Genomic DNA, 20296 nt, shown 5'->3' on the forward strand with positions numbered 1-20296 from the left:
CAATAAAAAATGTGAAGAATTTTCCAATTTTCTTTTCTGATTAATTATCAGAATAACTTCATCGATTAATCGATTACCAGACTAATCAATGCTTGCAGTCCTGATGTTTTGTATTATTCAGGTTTGGCAGGAAATGATCAAATGTTGTTTTTTCTTTAATAGTTGTAATGTTTTGACCTGAGAGGTTCGGAATCCCAAAAAACGGCTTTTTATCAGAAATATTTTTTGAGTTATTTGCATTTAAAATGAACAAATTTCACTTCATCTGCAGCAAAACCAGCAGAAAACTTGAGAATCGTATCTAATCTTCAGCAGGAAGTAAAAGCAGACGTTCATCTTTCTGTTTCTCTTCTCAGGTTGTGAAATTGAGGCGCGTCCCCCTGAGGCCCCCTGCTGACTGACAGCAAGAACTGCGTGGGAGCTCAATGAGTGTGTGCTGCTAACCGGCGCTCCACCTGAGTGTGTGTGTGTGTGTGTGCGTGTGTGTGTGTGTGTGTGTGTGTGTGTGTGTGTGTGTGTGTGTGTGTGTGTGTGTGTGTGTGTGTGTGTGTGTGTGTGTGTGTGTGTGTGTGTGTGTGTGTGTGGCACCATGCTGTGGACGGTGCTGCTGGCGCTGCTGGTGCTTCTCCTGCTGCAGACTCAGCTCTCTGTTTGCTTACGGGATCTGCGCAGCGGGGCGTCCGTTTCGCCTCTTCACTCTCCTCCTCCATACTCTTCCTCCACCTCCTCAGCATCATCATCATCATCCTCCTCTTACAACGCCACCCAGCAGCGGCTGCCCGGAGCTGTTATCATTGGCGTGCGGAAAGGCGGCACCAGAGCCCTGCTGGAGATGCTCAACCTGCACCCAGACGTGGAGGTGGCGAAGGCCGAGGTAAAACCGACCGAATCAATCAGGGTTTGTGAAGCATAACCTCAACTTTTAGTCATCATGATTAAAGTTGTATAAATCTTACTGGACACTTCGTCTGTTTGACTGAAACTTTTGCTTTCTCTGGGTGGGTTTAGGTCGTTTAAAGCCGTGTAACTTTGACAGGCACATTTTAGATGAAACACACAGCAAAGATTTAAGTGAGTCCTTTGAAGAAAATTATAGACAAATGACTTCTGATTTTGTAGACATAAATAATCACGCTGTCAGGATGGAGGGTTGCTTTGTGGTTTGGTTTTCTCCTGGGTTTGCATTTTTTATCTTTAGTTTCTGTTTGGATTAATCGTTTCAGCCCTCGTTTGTTGATTCTTCATTTTTAAACCTTTCCCAGGTCCACTACTTCAACGTGGAGGAACACTTCCGCCGGGGTCTGGCCTGGTACCGAGCCCAGATGCCCTTCACCCTGCCGGGGCAGCTGACGGTGGAGAAGACCCCCGGCTACTTCGCAGCCCCCCAGGTTCCAGTTCGGGTGTGGGACATGAACCCGGCCGTCCGGCTGTTGCTCATCGTCAGGGACCCGGCGGAGAGGCTGGTCTCCGACTACACCCAGGTCCTCCACAACCGCCTGACGCAGCACAAGCCCTACCAGCCGCTGGACGAGCTGCTGCTCCACGAGGGCCACATCAACCACGGCTACAAGGCGCTGCAGAGGAGCCTGTACCATCTGCACCTGGCCCGCTGGCTGGAGGTCTTCCCCCGGGAGCAGATCCACGTGGTGGACGGCGATGCGCTCATTCGGGACCCGTTCCCGGAGCTGAGGAAGGCGGAACGGTTCCTGGACCTGCCACCCAGGATAAACCCCAGCAACTTTTACTTCAACACCACCAAAGGCTTCTACTGCCTCCTGTCCGCCGGACACGACAAGTGCCTGGACGAGTCTAAAGGCCGACCGCACGCTCCGCTGAGCGCGCAGGCCTTGAAGAAGCTCTGCCGGTACTTCAGGAAGCCCAACAAACGTTTCTTTGAGATGGTGGGAAGGTCGTTCTCCTGGTGCTGATGAAACTGTCAGGGACAGAAAACTGTTTCTGATGGCAGATGATGTTTTTCTAAATACCTTCTCAGGTATAAATGCGCTGCATTCATGTGGAAGTGACTGAAAATCTGGTGGATAAAACCCGAACCAAGCCGGTGCCTCTTCAGAAACAACAAAGCTACAACAACTGTGCCATTAAAAAGCTGGGATCAACCTGTTGGCTCGGTTCTGGAGCTGAGCAGACGGCTGCCATGTCTGATTGTTGCACTAATGACCAAATTGCATTAAAAGTCAATCAGTGTAAATATTCTCGGTTCAGAAGATCTCGCTCTCATTTCTGGACGGCTGTACAGAAATGTTTGCTTTGTGAAACGTTTCGTTTCTCATCAGCTGCTTTTGTTTTCGTTCTGTTAGAAAATCTTAGTAAAGACAGGAAGTGTCTTGTAAACGTTTTCTTACCTTTTCAACTTTATCACATTTCGTCATGTTACGACCAAAAACCTGAATCCATTTTATGTGCTACAGAAGTAAAAACATCATTTTGAAGTGGAATAAAATTATTTCTAAAGAATATTACTGCAAATTTTACAAAACGCAGCATGAATTCCTATTAACTGTCTTTTATATCAGTACACATAAATAAAATCCAGTGCGAACCTGACAACATGGCAGCTGTTAGGCCTGAACTCTAAAAATCACAACAAAGAAAACTCGATGTTTGGTACAAAACCTACAGGAAACATACAGAAAAATGTTCTTTAATCAGATGAGACCAAAACTAAACCTGCAGGCTTCCATGCAAAACAGCAGAAAACTAAAAGTTCCCGTCCGACACCAACAGCAGCTGCTGCACAGTTTGAAATGAATCCTTTAATGGAAACAACATCATAAAAAACTCAGGATTTTCAATGAAACATTTTTGTGCTAGAATGAGCAAATCTGCAATGGAAACACTTTTCTCACATCACACAAGCCACGCAGCCAAAAAGACGAAGACGACGACAGGAAGCAGCAGGACGATGATATTAACGCGGCTTGTTTCTTATTTCTGACAGCCACAGAAAAAATCTCAGCATCTCATCGTTCAGAAAGCGTTGTGTCATGCAAAGTGCTGAATATCGCATCTATACATAGCCACGTATTTAAAATTAATTTCAATAAAAATGTGAAAACTATGAATTCTTTTCCTCCACTGCAGAAGTGTGCTCCTTGGTGTTGGTCTTTCTCTGACATCCCAATGAAACACATTGAAGTTTATAGTCACAACATGACAAAATGTGATGAAGGGTACCGATACTTTAGCACTGCATTGTGTGTATATATTGTATTTCTAGCCCTTTTTTAATGACACATTTTCATTTACGTTACAAGTGAAGCCCAACATGGTGTTATTGTTAATATCTGTAGTTTTTTTCCTAACGTCCTAATAAATGCATTCAGACTTTATTCTGTCTCCTGCCTGAGTGCAGAAATCAGCTTTAAAGGGTTTGAACACATCAAACATAAATGAGCAAACGGGGAACCTAAAGAAGACGTTCCCTGTCAGAGAGTCGGTCTTTACATCCAGCATCAAAGCAGCTCCGTTTCATCACCGACGTTTTCCTGACAGGAAGTTAAATCACCACCGACTGTAAGCAGCAGCTGCAGGTCAGCAGATGAGTTCACTCTGTCTCTTTATTCAACCTCCAGCCATGTTTACATCAGATAACAGTTATAAAGATGCTTTAGCTATCCACTGGTAAAGGACATGGTGCCTTTTTGTAAGATTTTCATGATCCTAAAATCAGCTGCTTTGTTATTGTTCATGTTTTTCCTTGGTTATAAATCATAATCGTAAAAACCTCCATGCATTGAGGCTTTGAGGAAAACGCTTTCTGCAGGTTATAACGACACTGTGAGGAAAACGGAGCAGAATCAGAGCTGAAGTCTGACCTCCGCCTGCCTCACCGCTCCCAGGAGAAACACGGAGACAAAGACAGGCAGGGCGAAGGATGGAGCCGTACACAGATTATTCTTTGAAGAAGTGAACAGTCTTTCAAGTCTTCTCTGGTCAGGACAATACGGCTGAAGTCACTTTCAATCATAAGGTAGCTTTACATCAGCAGTTCATGAGTTTGAAGAAGCTTCTTTGCCAACTTTGTGCTGACCTGAGAGTGAATCTCAGGTCAGTTTCACTTTAAAAAGTCTGGATGAACAGAGAAAAATGTTCCTTTCCATATCAGTGATGAGGCTGGTTGAGGAGAAATCCGCCCAGAACCATGTTTGGACCTGGAACGTTTCATGGCATCGTGTTGGGAATCACATGGGAAAACATGTGGAACCATGTGATACACATGTGATTCCTACTGTGTTTGTTGGCCCTAACAGTTAGTGAAAGCAATTTTTTACATGCAGAAACTACGGATAGAAACCTGGAAATAATGTGTAAAAATAAATATCAACCGCAAGAATTTACCTACCAAAACATAAAATGGAGGAAAATATTGGAAAATACAAGATAATAAAGAAATGGGAACATTTCTGAACGAAGGTGAAGTTTTGTTTCCCTGGGTTGCAGTGTATTTTGTTATATTTGAAATCCTTAAAATGATTTTTTGTCCTGAAATGTTTCCTTCGTCTAACATGTTTCCATAACTTCCTGTTTTCTTTCTCACGCTGCGTTTTGCCTCAGTTCTGGCTTCACAGCAGGACGGAGGGCCCTGGTGCAGATTTCCACCGCAAAACATGGACGCTTCCGGTTGTTTGTTTGTAAAAAATGTAAAACAGGATTTTACCTGGGAGGTTCGGCAAACAACAGGTAACAAAGTACAGAAATAAACAGGAACCAGAGAATCGATCAGGGAACATTTCAAAAACAGATGCAAGTTGCGCCCAAAGTTTTGACTGTTTGCCTCATCAGCTTCACATTTGGCCAACATCAATCATTTCAGGCTGAAAATAAAAACAATATGAAAAGATGTTCAGGATTTCGTACAGCTTGCATTAAACATGAGTCTTCCAGGTGAATCACCAAGTATGTAGGGGAAAAAAATCTTGAATTATTGAAAGAATGTTTCACAAACAAACGCAGATCATTTATTTTACAGTGAACATTTTGCTCTTTTTTTTTTTAAAGCAAAATGTTTTAAAAGAAATACTGTACATATAAAAAAAAGTTCATGACTACATACATAAAAGTTAAAACAAATGTCCTGTTTGCCTTTCCTGGGGAAAATGTTAGCTTCTCTAAACTAAGAGAAATTCAGGTTTGATTTTATTTCTTCAGAAGAAACAGACGGATCTCAGATTTCTTTCTGAGTTCAGGATCCGTCCAGACTGTTCAGGGAAAACCTCCAGGAGCATCATGGGAAATCCTGTTTCCCAAACAGCCAAATTCTGCCTGCTGACCTTTTCTCACTGTTTTAACTGACAGTTTAGTTTAGGAGCTTGTAATTGGTTCACATTATGCATTGGTGAGATTTAAACTTAAATAAAGATAAAGTCTCTAAACATAAAGACAGAACTGAAACTATTAGAAAAACAAATTTAATAATCTCTTAATTTCTCCTGGTAAGTCAAGTCAAATTTATCACATTTCAGCAACAAGGAAGTTCAAAGAACTTTACATGATGCAAACAATAAAAACCAAAACCTTTACAATGCAGTGGAATAATAATGAATATTAATGAGAAGCTGGAATATAAACTAATATTAACTGATCCAGTTCATATTAATTGAAGGCCATTCTAAAAAAAATTTTCACCATAATTTAAAATAACTTTGTGTTTCAACATTTTTGAAGTTTTCCAGAAGTCTCTTTAAAAAAAAAAAAAAAAAAAAAGTTAAATAAATGAAACTTACAGACTTTCAGTTTTGTAAAAGTTCTAAAAAATAAACTTATTTATTTACCGTCATAAATCCAACGCTTACAGTACGCCCCCTGGTGGCTACTGTTGGCATGCCAGCTCTTTACAACCTGAATCATCTCAGTACGATGTGCTGCGCGTACGGGCGCCGCCCTGGAGGGGGCGCCAAAGCGATGGGGAAAATTATTTCAAATCGGCATCACTGTATTAACAATTGTTTGTGTAAATGTTATCAGTGGATAGTATATATGATTACACACTTTCCTTTGCTTTGACTGAGATGATGACCTACTGTAATATGTAACTTAAATAAAACTCTGTAGTATTTGCGTTGTGCTCCTGTACATACAGAGGCCAGGCTGGCATATCGATCAGATTACATCCAGATTTCTGAGTGGTAAAACCAGTAAGAAACGGAGTTAATGCTTTATGTGGATAAAATCAGAATTTTGATTTTGGCTGTCTTAAAAGAAGAAAATAAAACTTAAAAACTAAAAGCAAAGATTTTTACTCTCTATTGTTCCAATCAGCTGAAGTTAAATCTTAAAAAATGCTCATAACTTTCTCTCCTGAAGTCCTTGAAAATGAGCAACAGGCAGCAGAAGGCAACGAACAGCAGCGCTGCCCTTCAAGGACCAGCAGGTGGCTTAAATAAAGCAAAGGGAACTAAAGCCAGATGAATCCTCAGCCTTGGATTCCAGACATCAGGGGTAATTCTCATGACTCACTTTGAACAAGTGGCTGAACTGCCTTCATTCACGTTGGTGAAGCTAAAACTGAGGCAGAAAACATCCATCAGTCGCCTTTGGGTTGAAGGAGATGAGAATCTGAGTCAGAGCTGCTGCCCACAAAACAACTTTACTGCCTTAAACTACAACATTTAACATCCTAACTGACACAAACCGCTGGTTACAGATTACTGAAGTTATCTTTGGACCTAAAGAGGAACGACTGAGAGTCAACACAGCTTCAGTTATAACAGCTGGAAACCAGAGATCAGGATGAACTCTGACCTGAAGCTTCAGAGCCACATAAAGACGGTTACAAAGTCGGCCTTTCATCACCTGAAGAGCATTTCCAAAGTTAAAGGACAGACGTCCCAGAAAAACTCATCCACATTTATCACTGCAACAGTTTTTCCTCTCCACTGTCACTACATGCTTGTCCAGGAGTGAATGATCTGCCTTAAAGCTTATTCTAATGTTAAACTGATTATTGATGCGATTTTTTTGATAATTAGAATTTTTATAATTGACAAAGCATTTGTAAAGTGCCTTGAGATAAATGTGTAAACTTTATTGAATAACTGGATCAATATTAGTCTGCATGTAACGTTTGAAGTCATCATGTAATGACCTTTGAACTGCCTGAAAGCTGCAACACAAATAACTTGTCCTGCCTGACGGCCTTTAATGCTGCAACTAAAGAAGCCGGTAAACATGTTAATTATCTGATTAATAGCTGAATCCTTGTTTATTTCTGACTTGACTATTAAATTTTGCACATTAACACAGATGCAGTCAGTGCATTAAATCGCTTGACATTGCCATGTTTGTGCTGGTGGCTCCCTCTACTGGTAGGTTACAGATCTACTGAAGGTGCTTCTGTCAAAAACCAGAAAAAAAGTATTTTTCTGTTTGACAGGAGTAAATATCCTCTAAATTAAAAAATTACTGCAAACAGAAATATTTTTACAATAATTATTGAACATCATTATGGTGTTAGTTAAAGTTGCTGCCGTTTTATCACATTGGGAACCAAAGAGGGAAAAGTTTCAAACAACGCCAAGACAACATGTCAAGGGTATTTATTTAAAAGATAAAATATGCAGTCATTGTCCTGAACACGCAACTATTAGAAAACGCTTCGAGTCGTTTAAAAATAAAATGAAATGGACATGCGAGGACAGTCCGGTCTGCCAATACATAGAAATCTGCAGGTAGAAGTTTTGATCTTCTCTCTGGTTTCCTGGCGTTCGGCTGCAGCGTCGGAACGACGCGGCGAACCGGAGGAGAAAAACCAAACACTGTTCGCTCAGTGTTCCCAGATCACATCTGTCAATACGGAGTTTCAAGTTTTACAAGTTTTAAACACTGTAAACATTCACAAAAAAATAAAACACTGTAGCAGACTGGTACAGTACGTGTTCATTGATATTATGATGCAAAAAGAAAAACGGCATCTCTGTGCAGTTCAAAAATGTTACAGTAATAGAAGCAAAAATGTCACATTTAGCTGCTGTTACCAAATCAACCATCATTTAAAAAGAAACAAAAAAACAGGTTATAGGAAATATTGTAACTTTAGGAAAAATAACCACAAAACAAGATTTTCTTTATATAAAAAACGTGTTTTTTTTTTTTAAACAATTTCAGTATAAAACATCACATATTCCCAGGCCAATCAAACAAATTCACGGTCATTTCAATAATCATGAACTCCCCAGTCAAACGGACTACAATGACATAAAAAAGGATTTACTGCAGTTAAGGGGGTTTTCTGTACTTTTAACTATTTACGGGAGAAATATACCAACACAAAGTCTAACAATCACTCTTCGTTTGCTATAATATTAATAACAGAAAAGAACAAATGTGAACTCCTGGTCCGAACAAAGCCCAAGCCCCCAAATTTCCGGTCAACGAGGCGTCTACGCAGTCTTCTGCTGGCCCTTCTTCCCGATGAGGGATTTGTGGATGTGAGGGATGACACCTGACAGAAACACACCGCACTTCAGTCAGACTGAAACCACCCGACACGACTGCAGACACAAACCAACCGAAACCAGGCATGAGGAAAATAAAAGCTCCTCACCTCCACCAGCAATCGTTGCTTTGATGAGAGAATCCAACTCCTCGTCGCCGCGGATCGCCAGCTGCAAGTGGCGGGGAGTGATACGCTTCACCTTCAAGTCTTTGGAGGCGTTTCCTGCCAACTCTAGTACCTGATCAGATAACACGCATTTATCAAAACATTCAGACACAGCAGAGCAGCAAGCCCAGCCAGGGCAGGAGGACGTACTTCAGCGGTGAGGTACTCCAGGATGGCGGCGCTGTAGACGGCCGCTGTGGCTCCGACGCGGCCGTGGCTGGTTGTGCGAGTCTTCAAGTGTCTGTGGATACGACCCACTGGGAACTGGCAGGAAGCAGTGAAAAAAACAAACAAAGTAACTAAATGTTTCAGTTCGAATTAACACCTGCAGCGCAAAAACCACAAACTGCCAAATGAAGAGAAGAGTTACCTGCAGCCCAGCCCTCTGGGAGCGCGACACCGCCTTGGCCTTGGCTTTCCCGCTGTCTTTTCCTGCCTTTCCTCCTGCCTGCAGAAACACGCTGCTTCATTAACAACTAAACAAACTACAACAATAAACAGAAGGAAACTCACAGATTCAGACTGAAGATAAGATTGAGTTATTATAATGAAAAATAGAACTGATTTAACAACACTCAGATAATGCAACATTATTTTAATTTCAGTTATAAACTCAGATTGAATGAATCTGGACCAGCTCTGGTTAAACTCACACATTTCATCTGAAATATTCCAAAATATTCATTTAAAATACAAGTTTAAGATTTAATAAACCTCAATTCTACTTTTACAAAATCTTTAAATGTTTTTGGATTTTAGAATAATTTTAAAGACCTTCAACAGGCATCCATCTGGAGAATCATAAATACTTACAATAATCAAAACCAGACCTGTTTTTACTGCAGTGGTTAAAAACAGTTTGATTTATAAACCCTCCATTTCACAATTTAAATTTTATTTTTTACATTATTTAAATAACTTTAGATGAAATCCATCTTAAAATTCATAATAAGAATAATCCAATCTGGGATTAGTTATACTTTGCTGATTTTGTCCTAGTCAAAGATCATACAAGTGCCTAATGAAAAAGAAGATTTAAATAATCTTCTTTTTGAAGATTATTTATGCACTTATGCATTTTCTAACTTATGCATTAGAAAATGCATAAGTGTTTACATAATATATTTTGATCAAAACAATCCGCTGCAGTTTATCAGTATATTACATCATGAACCATTTTAATCCTGGTTAGTTAAAAAATAACAAATAGCTTTTTATTCAAGCGCTGATTCGGACACGAACTTCAGCGCCGAACGTTACAGACGGTCGGTTGAGCTGCGCGGTTTTCCCGCCAATCTCAAACAAAACAAACCCAAAACCACAGCCGCACCAGTCAGGCTGAACTGCGAGCCTTCAAGCGACGGACTGGCTATGAAACTGAACATATTCACCAAACATAATGTGAAACAATAAAAACAAAACAAAAACATAAGCTGTCAGGGGGCTGATGTCAGAATCCCCCCCCCCTGCAGACTGAGCGGTCAAGTTTTCATTCACAGCCATTACAAAGAAAAAGTTCCCCCATCACTCTCTGGCTGCTCAGCGACAACTGCAGGCGATTTCCGTTAATCTGGTCACTGATGTTACAACTTCCAGACTCACCACCCACTAACTATTGTAGCACCCAAAACATGTTGGCTGAGCCTGCTAACAAGCTTTAATGCGATCTAACACGAGCTACAAGTCGCAAAAATGACGCTTTAGTCCGTTAACGCCTGCATAATGAATGAAGCATTGCGCCCGGAATAAAACCGAAGCATGAAATTATAATGTAATCTTGAACCAACGGCTTAAACAGCGCATGCTAACGCGTTAGCTGACAGCCGTTCAGCGACGCTTTTTACTCACATTCTAGTCGAAATTTCTCAGCTCTAATTCAAAACAGCACTTTCTGCCCACTGCGTGTTTATTACACCAAAAATACTCCGTCGCCTCGGGAATGCATTCGGCATTAATCGGACTTTACCTACCATTTTATTTTCGTCTGGAAATTTGATTGAAGAACTGAGGGGTAGCAAACAATTTCAGGTCCCGAAAGCAAAGAAACAATAAACCCTTTTGCAAATCTTTTGCTTGCGACCCCTCGTGGGAGCCAGGCCAGCCAATCAGATCGCGCGTTATTACTTCGAATCTGCCGTTCAGCCAATCATCGAAAGACGTGCAGAAAAACCAACCCATCCCCCACCCGAAGATCTCCGTTGCTCTGTTTTTGCGCACGGAACCTACAAGGAGGCGGGACTACGTGTGCGTGGAGTGTCCTTCCAGTCACATTCATCCCAAAAATGTACGATACAGTCATAAAGTAGAAATCAACTGTTGAATTACAGTAGGACAGTATTTTATAGCGTCATTATACTGTAACATTCTGGTCAGGATGCATTCAGGAAATTGATATCCCATCAGTAAAATTAACCCATGCAGAAGTTATAGGCTGTAGAAATAAATTTGATATTCATTCAATACTTGAGGATAGCTGTCATAGACGTATAAGAATAGATGTTTTCATGGGCCTCCGGAGCGTAAGGCAACCTCACCGCCATATTCAAAGTGGCATTTTGTTGAAACTCATAAAAAGAACTATCAAGAAAAATCAGTTTGAAGTATTTTAGGTACAAAGTGTGATTACGATTTCACATCCATGTTTTAATTGTTAATTTTTGATAAACTAAGTGTAGTTATTTTAAGTGAAATTTATTTTAATTGTTTGGTGCTGATCACAGTTATTCGTATTCACACACAAAGCATATGTTGTGTGTGAAAAATATTTAATAAAATTAACTAAAATAGGAGAACGTGCCAGTCCTAACATGGTGGACGAACTGACGTACCGTTTTTGTGGGGCAACGTAAAGTCTACTCGTCTATGTCTATGAAAGTTGTTATGATTCGTAAATAAAATGTCATATGGAAGGCAGAGCTTGATATGATTGGCAGAGAAAAGGGCGAATGAAAACACCGAATCTTTTTAGAATGCTTTCATTGGCAGCATAATTAGCCAATCAGAGCCCAGAAAGCAGCGCCCGGTATTCTCCGCTAGCTCTGCTACCAGAGGAGAGAGAAGGGGGGGGGTTTGGGGGTCAGAGATACTCAGAGAGACGGGCTGCTGGTGGCGAAGATGGCGGATGGGGATAGCGGTAGTGAGCGCGGTGGCAGCAGCGGCGGCGGCGGAGGAGGAAGCGGTGGATTTCAGCATTACCAGCGGGAGCCAGAGACACAGGAGCTGGCTTCGAAGCGACTGGACATTCAGAACAAACGCTTCTACCTTGACGTGAAGCAGAACGCCAAAGGCCGGTTCATCAAAATCGCAGAGGTCGGCGCCGGGGGCTCTAAAAGTCGTTTGACCCTCTCCATGTCAGTTGCTGCCGAGTTCCGCGACTATCTGGGGGATTTTATAGAGCACTACGCCCAACTCGGGCCTAGCACCGCGGAGCAGATCGCTCAGTCGTCCGGTGGGGATGACAGCGGGCCTAGACGGGCCTTGAAGAGCGAGTTTTTGGTGCGTGAGAACCGAAAATACTACCTCGACCTGAAGGAGAACCAGCGGGGTCGGTTTCTCCGGATCCGACAGACCGTCAACCGAGGCCCCGGTTTCGGCGTCGGTGTGGGGGGCATACCCGGTGCCGGCATGCAATCCGGCCAAACCATCGCTCTCCCGGCCCAGGGGTTAATAGAGTTCCGCGATGCTTTGGCCAAGCTGATAGACGACTACGGGGGAGACGAGGAGGAGCTGGCCGGCGGCGGAGGGGCCGGGGGCTACACCGAACTTCCGGAGGGCACTTCGATCATGGTGGACTCCAAGCGCTTCTTCTTCGACGTCGGGTCCAACAAGTACGGGGTCTTCTTGCGGGTGAGCGAGGTGAAGCCCAGCTACAGAAACTCTATAACGATCCCCTTCAAGGCGTGGGGCAAGTTCGGGGGAGCGTTCAGCCGCTACGCCGAGGAGATGAAGGAGATCCAGGATCGGCACCGGGACAAGATGTACGAGCGGAGAACCGGAGAGGAGTCGGAGGGAGACGACGTGGACGACGATTGACGCAGAGGGAGAAGCGGCTTTCTGTGGGCTAAAGTTGACAACAGGATGCAAAGCCTGGAGAGAGGAGCGACTATTTTGTGCATGACGAATTGAACTATAAAAAAATGCATTGAAAAAAATGCTAAAAAAAAACAAAAAGTATATTTGACTGAGAAATTTGTTTATGTAAGAGAAACATGTTCTAAAGTTTAGGTGGATGTTATAGCTAAAAATGAGTGCAGACTGCAGTAGTCAGCCTCTGTATGAGATTCCCCGTTGATAAAGTATATTCTATTTAATATATATCTATCTATATATTGATTGTCCCATTGATAACCTCACATGTAGCCCAGCAAGTTCAGTTTGGCAGAAACACAACAGTTGGTTACCTGGACTCCTGCTAGATATCCAATGGTGAGAGCTCACTCAGTGCTGACCTGTAGTCTGTGATGATGAGGAGGAGAAGGATGATGATGAGGAAGAGTAAAATGTGACATACTCAAACCAGCAGTGGCTGTGAGGGAGTGCTGGCATTGCTCACCATGGCTGTTTGTGTTTTTTCTAAAGTGATCAGAACCAAACGGCTCGTCCAGACAGAACCGCCGCGTCCAGCAGGCCTGGGGGCAGAACGCCCGGCCCTGGGGGCAGAACGCCCGGCCCTGGGGGCAGTAGGGTTACCTGCTGTAAGCACACATCGTCTCGGCCTCTCCAGCCCAGTCCAGACCTGGTGCTGACCCTTGACCCTTGCTGCGGCGCGGCGGTGAGGCCTGCTCAAACGTGGCTTGTTGTGTCTCAGGGCTAAAGCATAAAACTAAAATCCAAGCCCACATTTTTTTGGGAGGGTTTCCCAGCATTCCCTGTGCCTGTCGCTGCAGCCGAGTCGTCCGGTGCGGGCCACCTTTGACCTTTGACCCGGTGGCCTTCTCGTTCACGCTGGTGTCGCCGTTCCCCAGCTGCAGCTTAGCGTTGCCAGGTTTGATCTAGAATCACCTCCAGGGTCGTCCGTGTTGACTTGCTTTGGGTGCATCATTTGGATCCTCGAATCTTGAACTCTGACCTTTTACGACTGGAGCAACATTCAGTCTGATTGTAACAGAATAAATTAGGTGCTTTTGAAACAGAACCTCCTGCGGGGGGAGTTGTATCTAAAAGATATATATATATAAATATATATATATGTACTGAAAGAGATTTACTAACTAAAAAATTGATAGAATTATTTTTAAAGAGATATACTCAAATATGTCTTAGAAATATGAGATTTATTAGATAATGCTGCCTAAAGTGGCCTATTTAAAACACTAAACTTGGATGCAACGGTCCAGGGTTATATTTCATACCTGCTTTTCTTTTTTTTCCTAATATATCTTTTATTCCGTAGAGGAAACTTAAGAGAACAACAGATTGGTTCCTCCGTATGTTAAAGCAATTTGTAGAAGCAGCTTCTCTGAAGTCTGCAAACTCTCAGCACTCCAGGTCACTTTACCGCTTCGTTTCGTTCCCTCCTTTCAGTCCACCGCCGTTTTTCACTCCACAGCGTTTTCCCATCAGTTGCCATGCGACAAACGTAAACACCTGCCGCCGTCAGCGTTTGGTCTTTATTGCTCCTTTTACTGATGTTTTCTGTTTTTTTTGCATGCCTGCTCTGACGCAGAGCCGCCTTGTGTTCTTTTCTTTCTGCATTTTCAGATTTGCTGTATAATGGTATTTATCCTTCTTTCTTTTTTTTTAGAGCTGTTGCAAGTTTTTTTTCTGTGCTGCAATAGACAGAAAGTTAACTTTTCAGCCTGGTGGTTTTCCAACGGCCACAGCGTTCCCGTGTTTTGGGGGGAAACCTCACTTTCATCGTCTCTCTTCCTTTTGGTGTGAAAACTTCTCGTTGAATTTTACTTTCCCCTCTACAACACAGCAGAGAAATGCCATATATATACATATATACATATAAAAAATACATGGGAGCAATAGATTTTTTCCTTTTCTATTGATATAAATATACTATATATAAGGTTACACATGCGATTTGAACTACATCCTTCTTCTTGTACTGTGTTACGTGAAATGGCAGCTGTTTCAGTCGTGTGTTCTGCTGTAATATTCTACCAAGATCCTTTCAACGAGAAATAATAAAAAAAAAGGTTTTTGCTCAGGAGAGTTGTTGCGTTTTTCTTTATCCTGTTTTCACAAGTAATTCATAATTTTTATATCTGCATCAGAAACAAATGGTTAAGTTTCTTCTTTTTCTGGCTAAAGTATTAATTTAATACTTATTTCCATTTATAAATCCCTTTAATTATTCAGCTAGAATCATAAAATCAAACCTTCATGTTGTAAAAACAGTGAAGACATTTTTAAATAAACTAATTTCCTATCAAATACTTAATGATAAACAAAAATATAAAAAAATGTATGGACAATAAAACCCATAATTATTAACTCCTCTTACTGTTTAGGTGTAAAATAAATGTTTAATGTTAATTTTGATTGGAAATATTTTGGAGTGGCCTAGTCAAAGTCCTGACTTAAATCTGTGAAGGCAGCTAAAGATTAGGGTGATGGCAAAGAGAGCTCAACCTCAGAAATAATAAAATATAAAAAATACCAGCAGAAATCTGTAACAATATAGTCAGTAAAGTCAGTAATAAATATTCCTTCCATTATTGAGAAGGAAATAAAATATTTTCTACATTCATTTTGAAAAATAAGGAAAATTATTCAAATAAATTCAGTTTGGATGAACAGATGTAAACACGTTTATGTCAGAATCCGGATTCCTTTGTGCACAAAAGAAGCACAACGAAAATTAAACAGCAGCTTTCAAAGACAAGTTCCATAAAATAAAATATCTAAATAAATATAAAAATAGAAACATGGAAACAGCTGGGATGTTCAGGAAAAATACAAATATATAAATCTGTTCTGAATGCATCAACATAGAAACAGTTTTTATTCACATTCTTTCAAATGCATGTAGAAATATTTGATTTAAAAGTATATTTTTTGAGAATATATAATATTTAATGAGATTATATAATATTTATTCAGAATATATAATATTTATTGAGAATATATAATCTAAAATACAGATTACAGATAATCTATGTATTGTAGCTGTAATCTAATTGCAGCTGGTACATTCTGATAAAACTACATCTGTATTTTTGAGCCGTTATTTTTGAAGTTGCTTATTTCAGCAAAGCTGCATAAAATATTAAAGCCAAGAACGTTTCATATATAATAAATGACAGGTTGTTATTTTTGATGCTGCTTCTTCTGTTTCTGCTGTTTGGAAAATTTTTTATTTGTTCGTTTCTGATCCAGATGTTTTTATGAAAGATCGTTTCTATGATTCACTTTAAAAGTCTGAATCATGATTTATGATTCATGGATGAGCCAAACAGGATGATGATGATGACTCTCCGTTTCCTCCATCTTAAAGCTCATAACAACAACTTTAAATGAAAACCAGCTGCAGGAATGGAAACCGTGAAAAGTTTCAATTTTTCAACTTTTTGTTTCCTGTTTTTGTGTTTTAGTAAACTTGGTGCTTCGGTGTTTTTGTTATTTAATGTGCCGATTTCTAAAAGTTAGTAAAATTCTGCAACTTTTTAACATCAGGTTCATTTAACCATTTCTGTTTTCTTTTGCTTTGTTTTCATTTTTATCTAATTATTTTCCCTGGATTACCTCGGATTAAAAATAATCCAAGGTAAAACCCTGGAGCTGCAGCAGAAAACTTTCATACATTTTTTATCTCGATATTTTCTGAACTTTTGAACATTTTGCAATGCATCCAGTTATATCCTGTTTTCAAAATACGGTTTGCCCTTAATGTGATGATAATCTCAGTAACTCTGGTTGCTCAGACCGAACTGCTGGCATTGCAACATGATGTTTTGAAATATGCAAGATTCAGCATTTTTGAAGCTGAATATGACCTAAATTATTCCCTCAAACATATAATAAATATATATTTTCTTGTATGTAAAAGTATTTTTTAGTTTTCTTTAAGGTGTCCCATCGGCAGCTTGACACAAGGAATCATTCTGACTGAAGCCAAACAGATTTTCTTTCATCAGTGGAGCGTTACAGCTTTCACAATGACACTGCAAAATATTTAATACATAATAATACACTTGTGTATTGTGCCAGAATGAATTGATAAAACTATTGATAATTAACAAACTGTCAATATATTGCTAAATAACTTTAAGCACTCCATAAAATTAAATAGCACTGAACATATTTTCACATTGATCACCACATCCAGGAATTTATTATTGTTTCTGTGATTTAAAGGAAAAAATTACTGATATTTTATCAATAATTTTAAAATATCAGCAAGAAATGTAGCAATATTTGCTCTTATGACATTTATGACAGTAAATATAACCTTTTCTTACTACATCGGTCAGGGATGATAACTTGACAAGGATGAAGTAGTGAGTTATACTGCCACCTGTAGGTGGGAGTTAGCATCACCTGACCTCAATGTTTCTCAACAATTCTGCTTTATAAACAGTATTTATTGTTCTGTTTTGGTTTTTACCTTGTAATTATTCAGCACTTTGAAACTGCTTTATTAAAATTATATATTATTATTAGCATGCAAAAGTGCAGGGATTTGTTGAAGCATGAGAAACGATTTAAGTTTTTCATGATTTAAGTCAAAATTATATTTTAAAGAATCTGTTTATCCTCTGGAGTCTTGAGGGCCCCATAAAATGTTACAGCGGGCTGGATTTGGCCCCCGGGCCTTAAGTTTGACACATGTGCTCTAACCAAGGTTATTATAGTTAGCTAAAGCTAACAAGATAATGGAAACTGAAATTGAGAAAACAGGAACCATTAACTGAAATAAATAAAAGTAGATCTAATATTATATGTATTTATGGTTATGAACTTATGTAAAATTGATTTTTAAGTTTTTTCCCTACACATCCAGTTTGTCAGCCGTCGGAAACTTTCGCTTCTCCAAAAGTTTGGAGAAAAACCAGAATCAGTTGTTCAACAATAACTGAATATAATTTTTGAAAATAGTATCATCCTCCTCCTCCTCCTCCTCCTCCTCATCCTCCCCCTCCTCCTCCTCCTCCTCCTCCTCCTCCTCCTCCTCCTCCTCCTCCTCCTCCTCCTCCTCCTCCTCCTCCTCCTCCTCCTCCTCCTATGTCTGCAGGACTTTGATAGAAGAAAATAGTCAAAATGATTTTGCTTGTGCAGAACTGCTCTTCATAGTATAGATGAAGAGCATCTATACTCTTCCTCCTCCTCCTCCTCCTCCTCCTGCCTTTGACCTTGTGATTCAGTCCGCTCCTTCATGTTCACACAGACACACAGTTCCGGTTTCACAAACCCTCAGTGGTGATGAGCATCGCGCCCACAGAGGCGAAACGAAGCGGATGCAGCGCTAATGTGTTGGAGTCACAGGGAGCAGCTCCAGGCCACGTGGTGCAGGCTGAGCCGGGCGCCAGAGGAAGAGAGGATTAGTGGCCCCAGCGTCCTGACGGCCTGCTCCAGAAACACAAGCCCCGCTAATCCATCCATCACCCAGAGCAGGTGAGGAGGGACAGAGCGGCTGATCGCCCAGAACCGGAGCCGCTCGGCTCAGCGGATCCATGCTGCCGCTGGGGAACGTTTGTTGGCCTGATAAATGATGTGAAAGGGCTTCAGGCTGAGTGTTTACAAACAACATCTGTCATAAAACTTTAATCCGGTCAAAGTTCACGTCTGAGATCATGTGCTGAGCAGGAAGGCGGCCTGTAAAAGTCTTCATCCTCCATTTAGTCACAAATTGCATTTTATTGGTTTAGAGAAAGAGCAAAGCTGGAAAACTGGAAAAGAAAAACGGGAAAAGCAAAAGGCTTTTTAAAAGCTGCAGTATGTAACTTTAATTTAATTTATTTTTTTACATTTTTGTTAAAACTGTTGTGACAGATAATCTGTGAAAACATCGATCTCCTCCATAAGCTGTGACTACCGTCAGAAGAAATACACCAAAAACAACCAATCAGAGCCAGGAGGAGGGGCTTAGCGTTGTCAATCAACCTTTTGTAAGTGCTGCTAAATGTGCTGATGGAGGCAAAACAGCTGACCGTACAAAAATAAAATGTTTATCTGCCATCATCGGTGGTTATGATAAATCAAATCAGGAATTAAAATGGTGCTGCAGTGGCATGTAAAGCATGAAAATCAGAGCTGCACAAACAAAACTAAACTTAGCAAAAGTAGAGAAGAAAACTGAAACAAAGATGTGACAGAGCGAGTAATGAATGCAGTGCAGCTGTGGTGATGAAATGAATTTATTTCTGAGGTTTATGGAGGAAATAAGAGTTTAAAATGGAGAAATGAACCAGAAATTTAGACTTTTCTGATCCTAAAAATGGCTTGAAATCAAACCTGAAGTTGGAATTCCTTCTTGGAAATAAAAGTTTTCACCAGCCATGTTCAACATGATGTTAAATATGTTAAATATGTTAAATGTGATGTTAAATATGTTCAATATGATGTTAAATATGTTAAATATGATGTTAAATATGTTAAATATGTTAAATATGATGTTAAATATGTTCAATATGATGTTTTCTTAGGGAGGAGAAAATAATCTGCTTACCTTCATTTTAAATAGGCTGCATTTTTTTGCATTTTTCTGCATTTTTCTGCATTTTTCTGAAATATATTTCAAGTATGTCATCAGTTGAACCTGCTTTTAAGAATATATTACAAAATGTAACATATAACTTTAGATATTTTTGGTACACTTTATAAAAATCCATATTTTGTAAAATATTCTTTACATTACAATTAAAATAGTAATAAAATTATACTTATAAACACCAATAGTGTCTCTTACGTTACAGTGAAAACTGTCAGTGATGTTTAACAAAGAATTTCTTGATTGTCTTAATAATTCTGTTACTATTCTGTGAAAATATGAACTAAATAAAAACTCATAATGAAATTACTGTTACACGAGACTTTGCATTTCCCAACCTTTTAATCTGTTTCAACGTTTGACAACAGAATAATAAATAACTTGTTCATCAATAAACGTGAAGCAGCAGCTCAATAATAACAGTAATAAAGCAGCAGCAGTCGTCGGGGAAACGGGTCACCGGGGGCAGAGCTGAGGACGCCTGGCGGAACCGAACTGCTTACGTCTGATTTGGACCCGAATGGAGAAAATGTCCTGTAGTAGTGAAAAGCTATTTATAGCCTGTTGCCATGAGTGATGAAGCTGCGCTCAGGAAAAACACATTTTCTGTGATGACGCAGCTTCGGCTAACCGGAGAAACGATCCGCTCACTGAAGCTACAGCGATTAAAACAGAAATATTATTATTACTCATTTATATTATTCAGTTAATATTAACAACACAGACCTGAATAAACATCCTGCTTGTGCCGCATTGAATCCAGTTTTTCCTTCAGAACTGCGCTGATTGGTTTGAGCTCGGTACTGAAACGATTAATCAGATTAATTGCAATGAATCGATTATTGAAATAATTGTCAACTAATTTAGTAATCGATTAGTGATTAACTGGAGTACAGAATCAAGAATGACCATTTGCTGAAAGAACAACTCAGAACAATAATTTGCACCAAAATTGTTGACATACTTTCTGTATTTAAGTCAATAAAAACTCTTGATCTAAAACTCCTCAGGTAGTT

General features: G+C 40.1%; 3 protein-coding genes across 3 annotated transcripts; 2 read left to right on the plus strand and 1 right to left on the minus strand.

The window, feature by feature from the left end:
- Window positions 1-546: 546 nt before the first annotated feature.
- On the plus strand, window positions 547-3350 carry LOC102232490 (heparan sulfate glucosamine 3-O-sulfotransferase 1-like). The gene is made up of 2 exons (XM_005812514.2): window positions 547-874; window positions 1263-3350. Exons 1-2 carry the CDS (start codon window positions 590-592, stop codon window positions 1926-1928), a joined length of 951 nt encoding a protein of 316 aa, XP_005812571.1. The 5' UTR covers window positions 547-589; the 3' UTR covers window positions 1929-3350.
- Window positions 3351-7539: 4189 nt separating this feature from the next.
- LOC102232238 (histone H2A.V) lies at window positions 7540-10703 on the minus strand. The gene is made up of 5 exons (XM_005812513.2): window positions 10591-10703; window positions 8991-9068; window positions 8771-8884; window positions 8564-8693; window positions 7540-8461 (listed from the first exon to the last, which is right to left on the minus strand). The coding sequence occupies exons 1-5, from the start codon at window positions 10591-10593 to the stop codon at window positions 8400-8402; spliced, it is 387 nt and encodes a 128-aa protein (XP_005812570.1). The 5' UTR covers window positions 10594-10703; the 3' UTR covers window positions 7540-8399.
- Window positions 10704-11687: 984 nt separating this feature from the next.
- LOC102231977 (transcriptional activator protein Pur-beta) lies at window positions 11688-14778 on the plus strand. Its single transcript, XM_005812512.3, has one exon. It carries the CDS (start codon window positions 11735-11737, stop codon window positions 12650-12652), a length of 918 nt encoding a protein of 305 aa, XP_005812569.1. The 5' UTR covers window positions 11688-11734; the 3' UTR covers window positions 12653-14778.
- Window positions 14779-20296: the final 5518 nt, after the last annotated feature.

The sequence above is a fragment of the Xiphophorus maculatus genome, chromosome 12 (assembly GCF_002775205.1).
Source record: "Xiphophorus maculatus strain JP 163 A chromosome 12, X_maculatus-5.0-male, whole genome shotgun sequence".
Classification (NCBI taxonomy): Eukaryota; Metazoa; Chordata; class Actinopteri; order Cyprinodontiformes; family Poeciliidae; genus Xiphophorus; species Xiphophorus maculatus.

Coding starts and splice junctions, on each gene's coding strand:
- LOC102231977 (XM_005812512.3), top strand. CDS start 11,735: ATGGCGGATGGGGATAGCGGTAGTGAGCGCGGTGGCAGCAGCGGCGGC.
- LOC102232490 (XM_005812514.2), top strand. CDS start 590: ATGCTGTGGACGGTGCTGCTGGCGCTGCTGGTGCTTCTCCTGCTGCAG. Junction 875..1,262: donor TGGAGGTGGCGAAGGCCGAG/GTAAAACCGACC, acceptor AACCTTTCCCAG/GTCCACTACTTCAACGTGGA.
- LOC102232238 (XM_005812513.2), bottom strand. Junction 8,885..8,990: donor CCCAGAGGGCTGGGCTGCAG/GTAACTCTTCTC, acceptor GCTTCCTGCCAG/TTCCCAGTGGGTCGTATCCA. Junction 8,462..8,563: donor AGCAACGATTGCTGGTGGAG/GTGAGGAGCTTT, acceptor TGTTTCTGTCAG/GTGTCATCCCTCACATCCAC.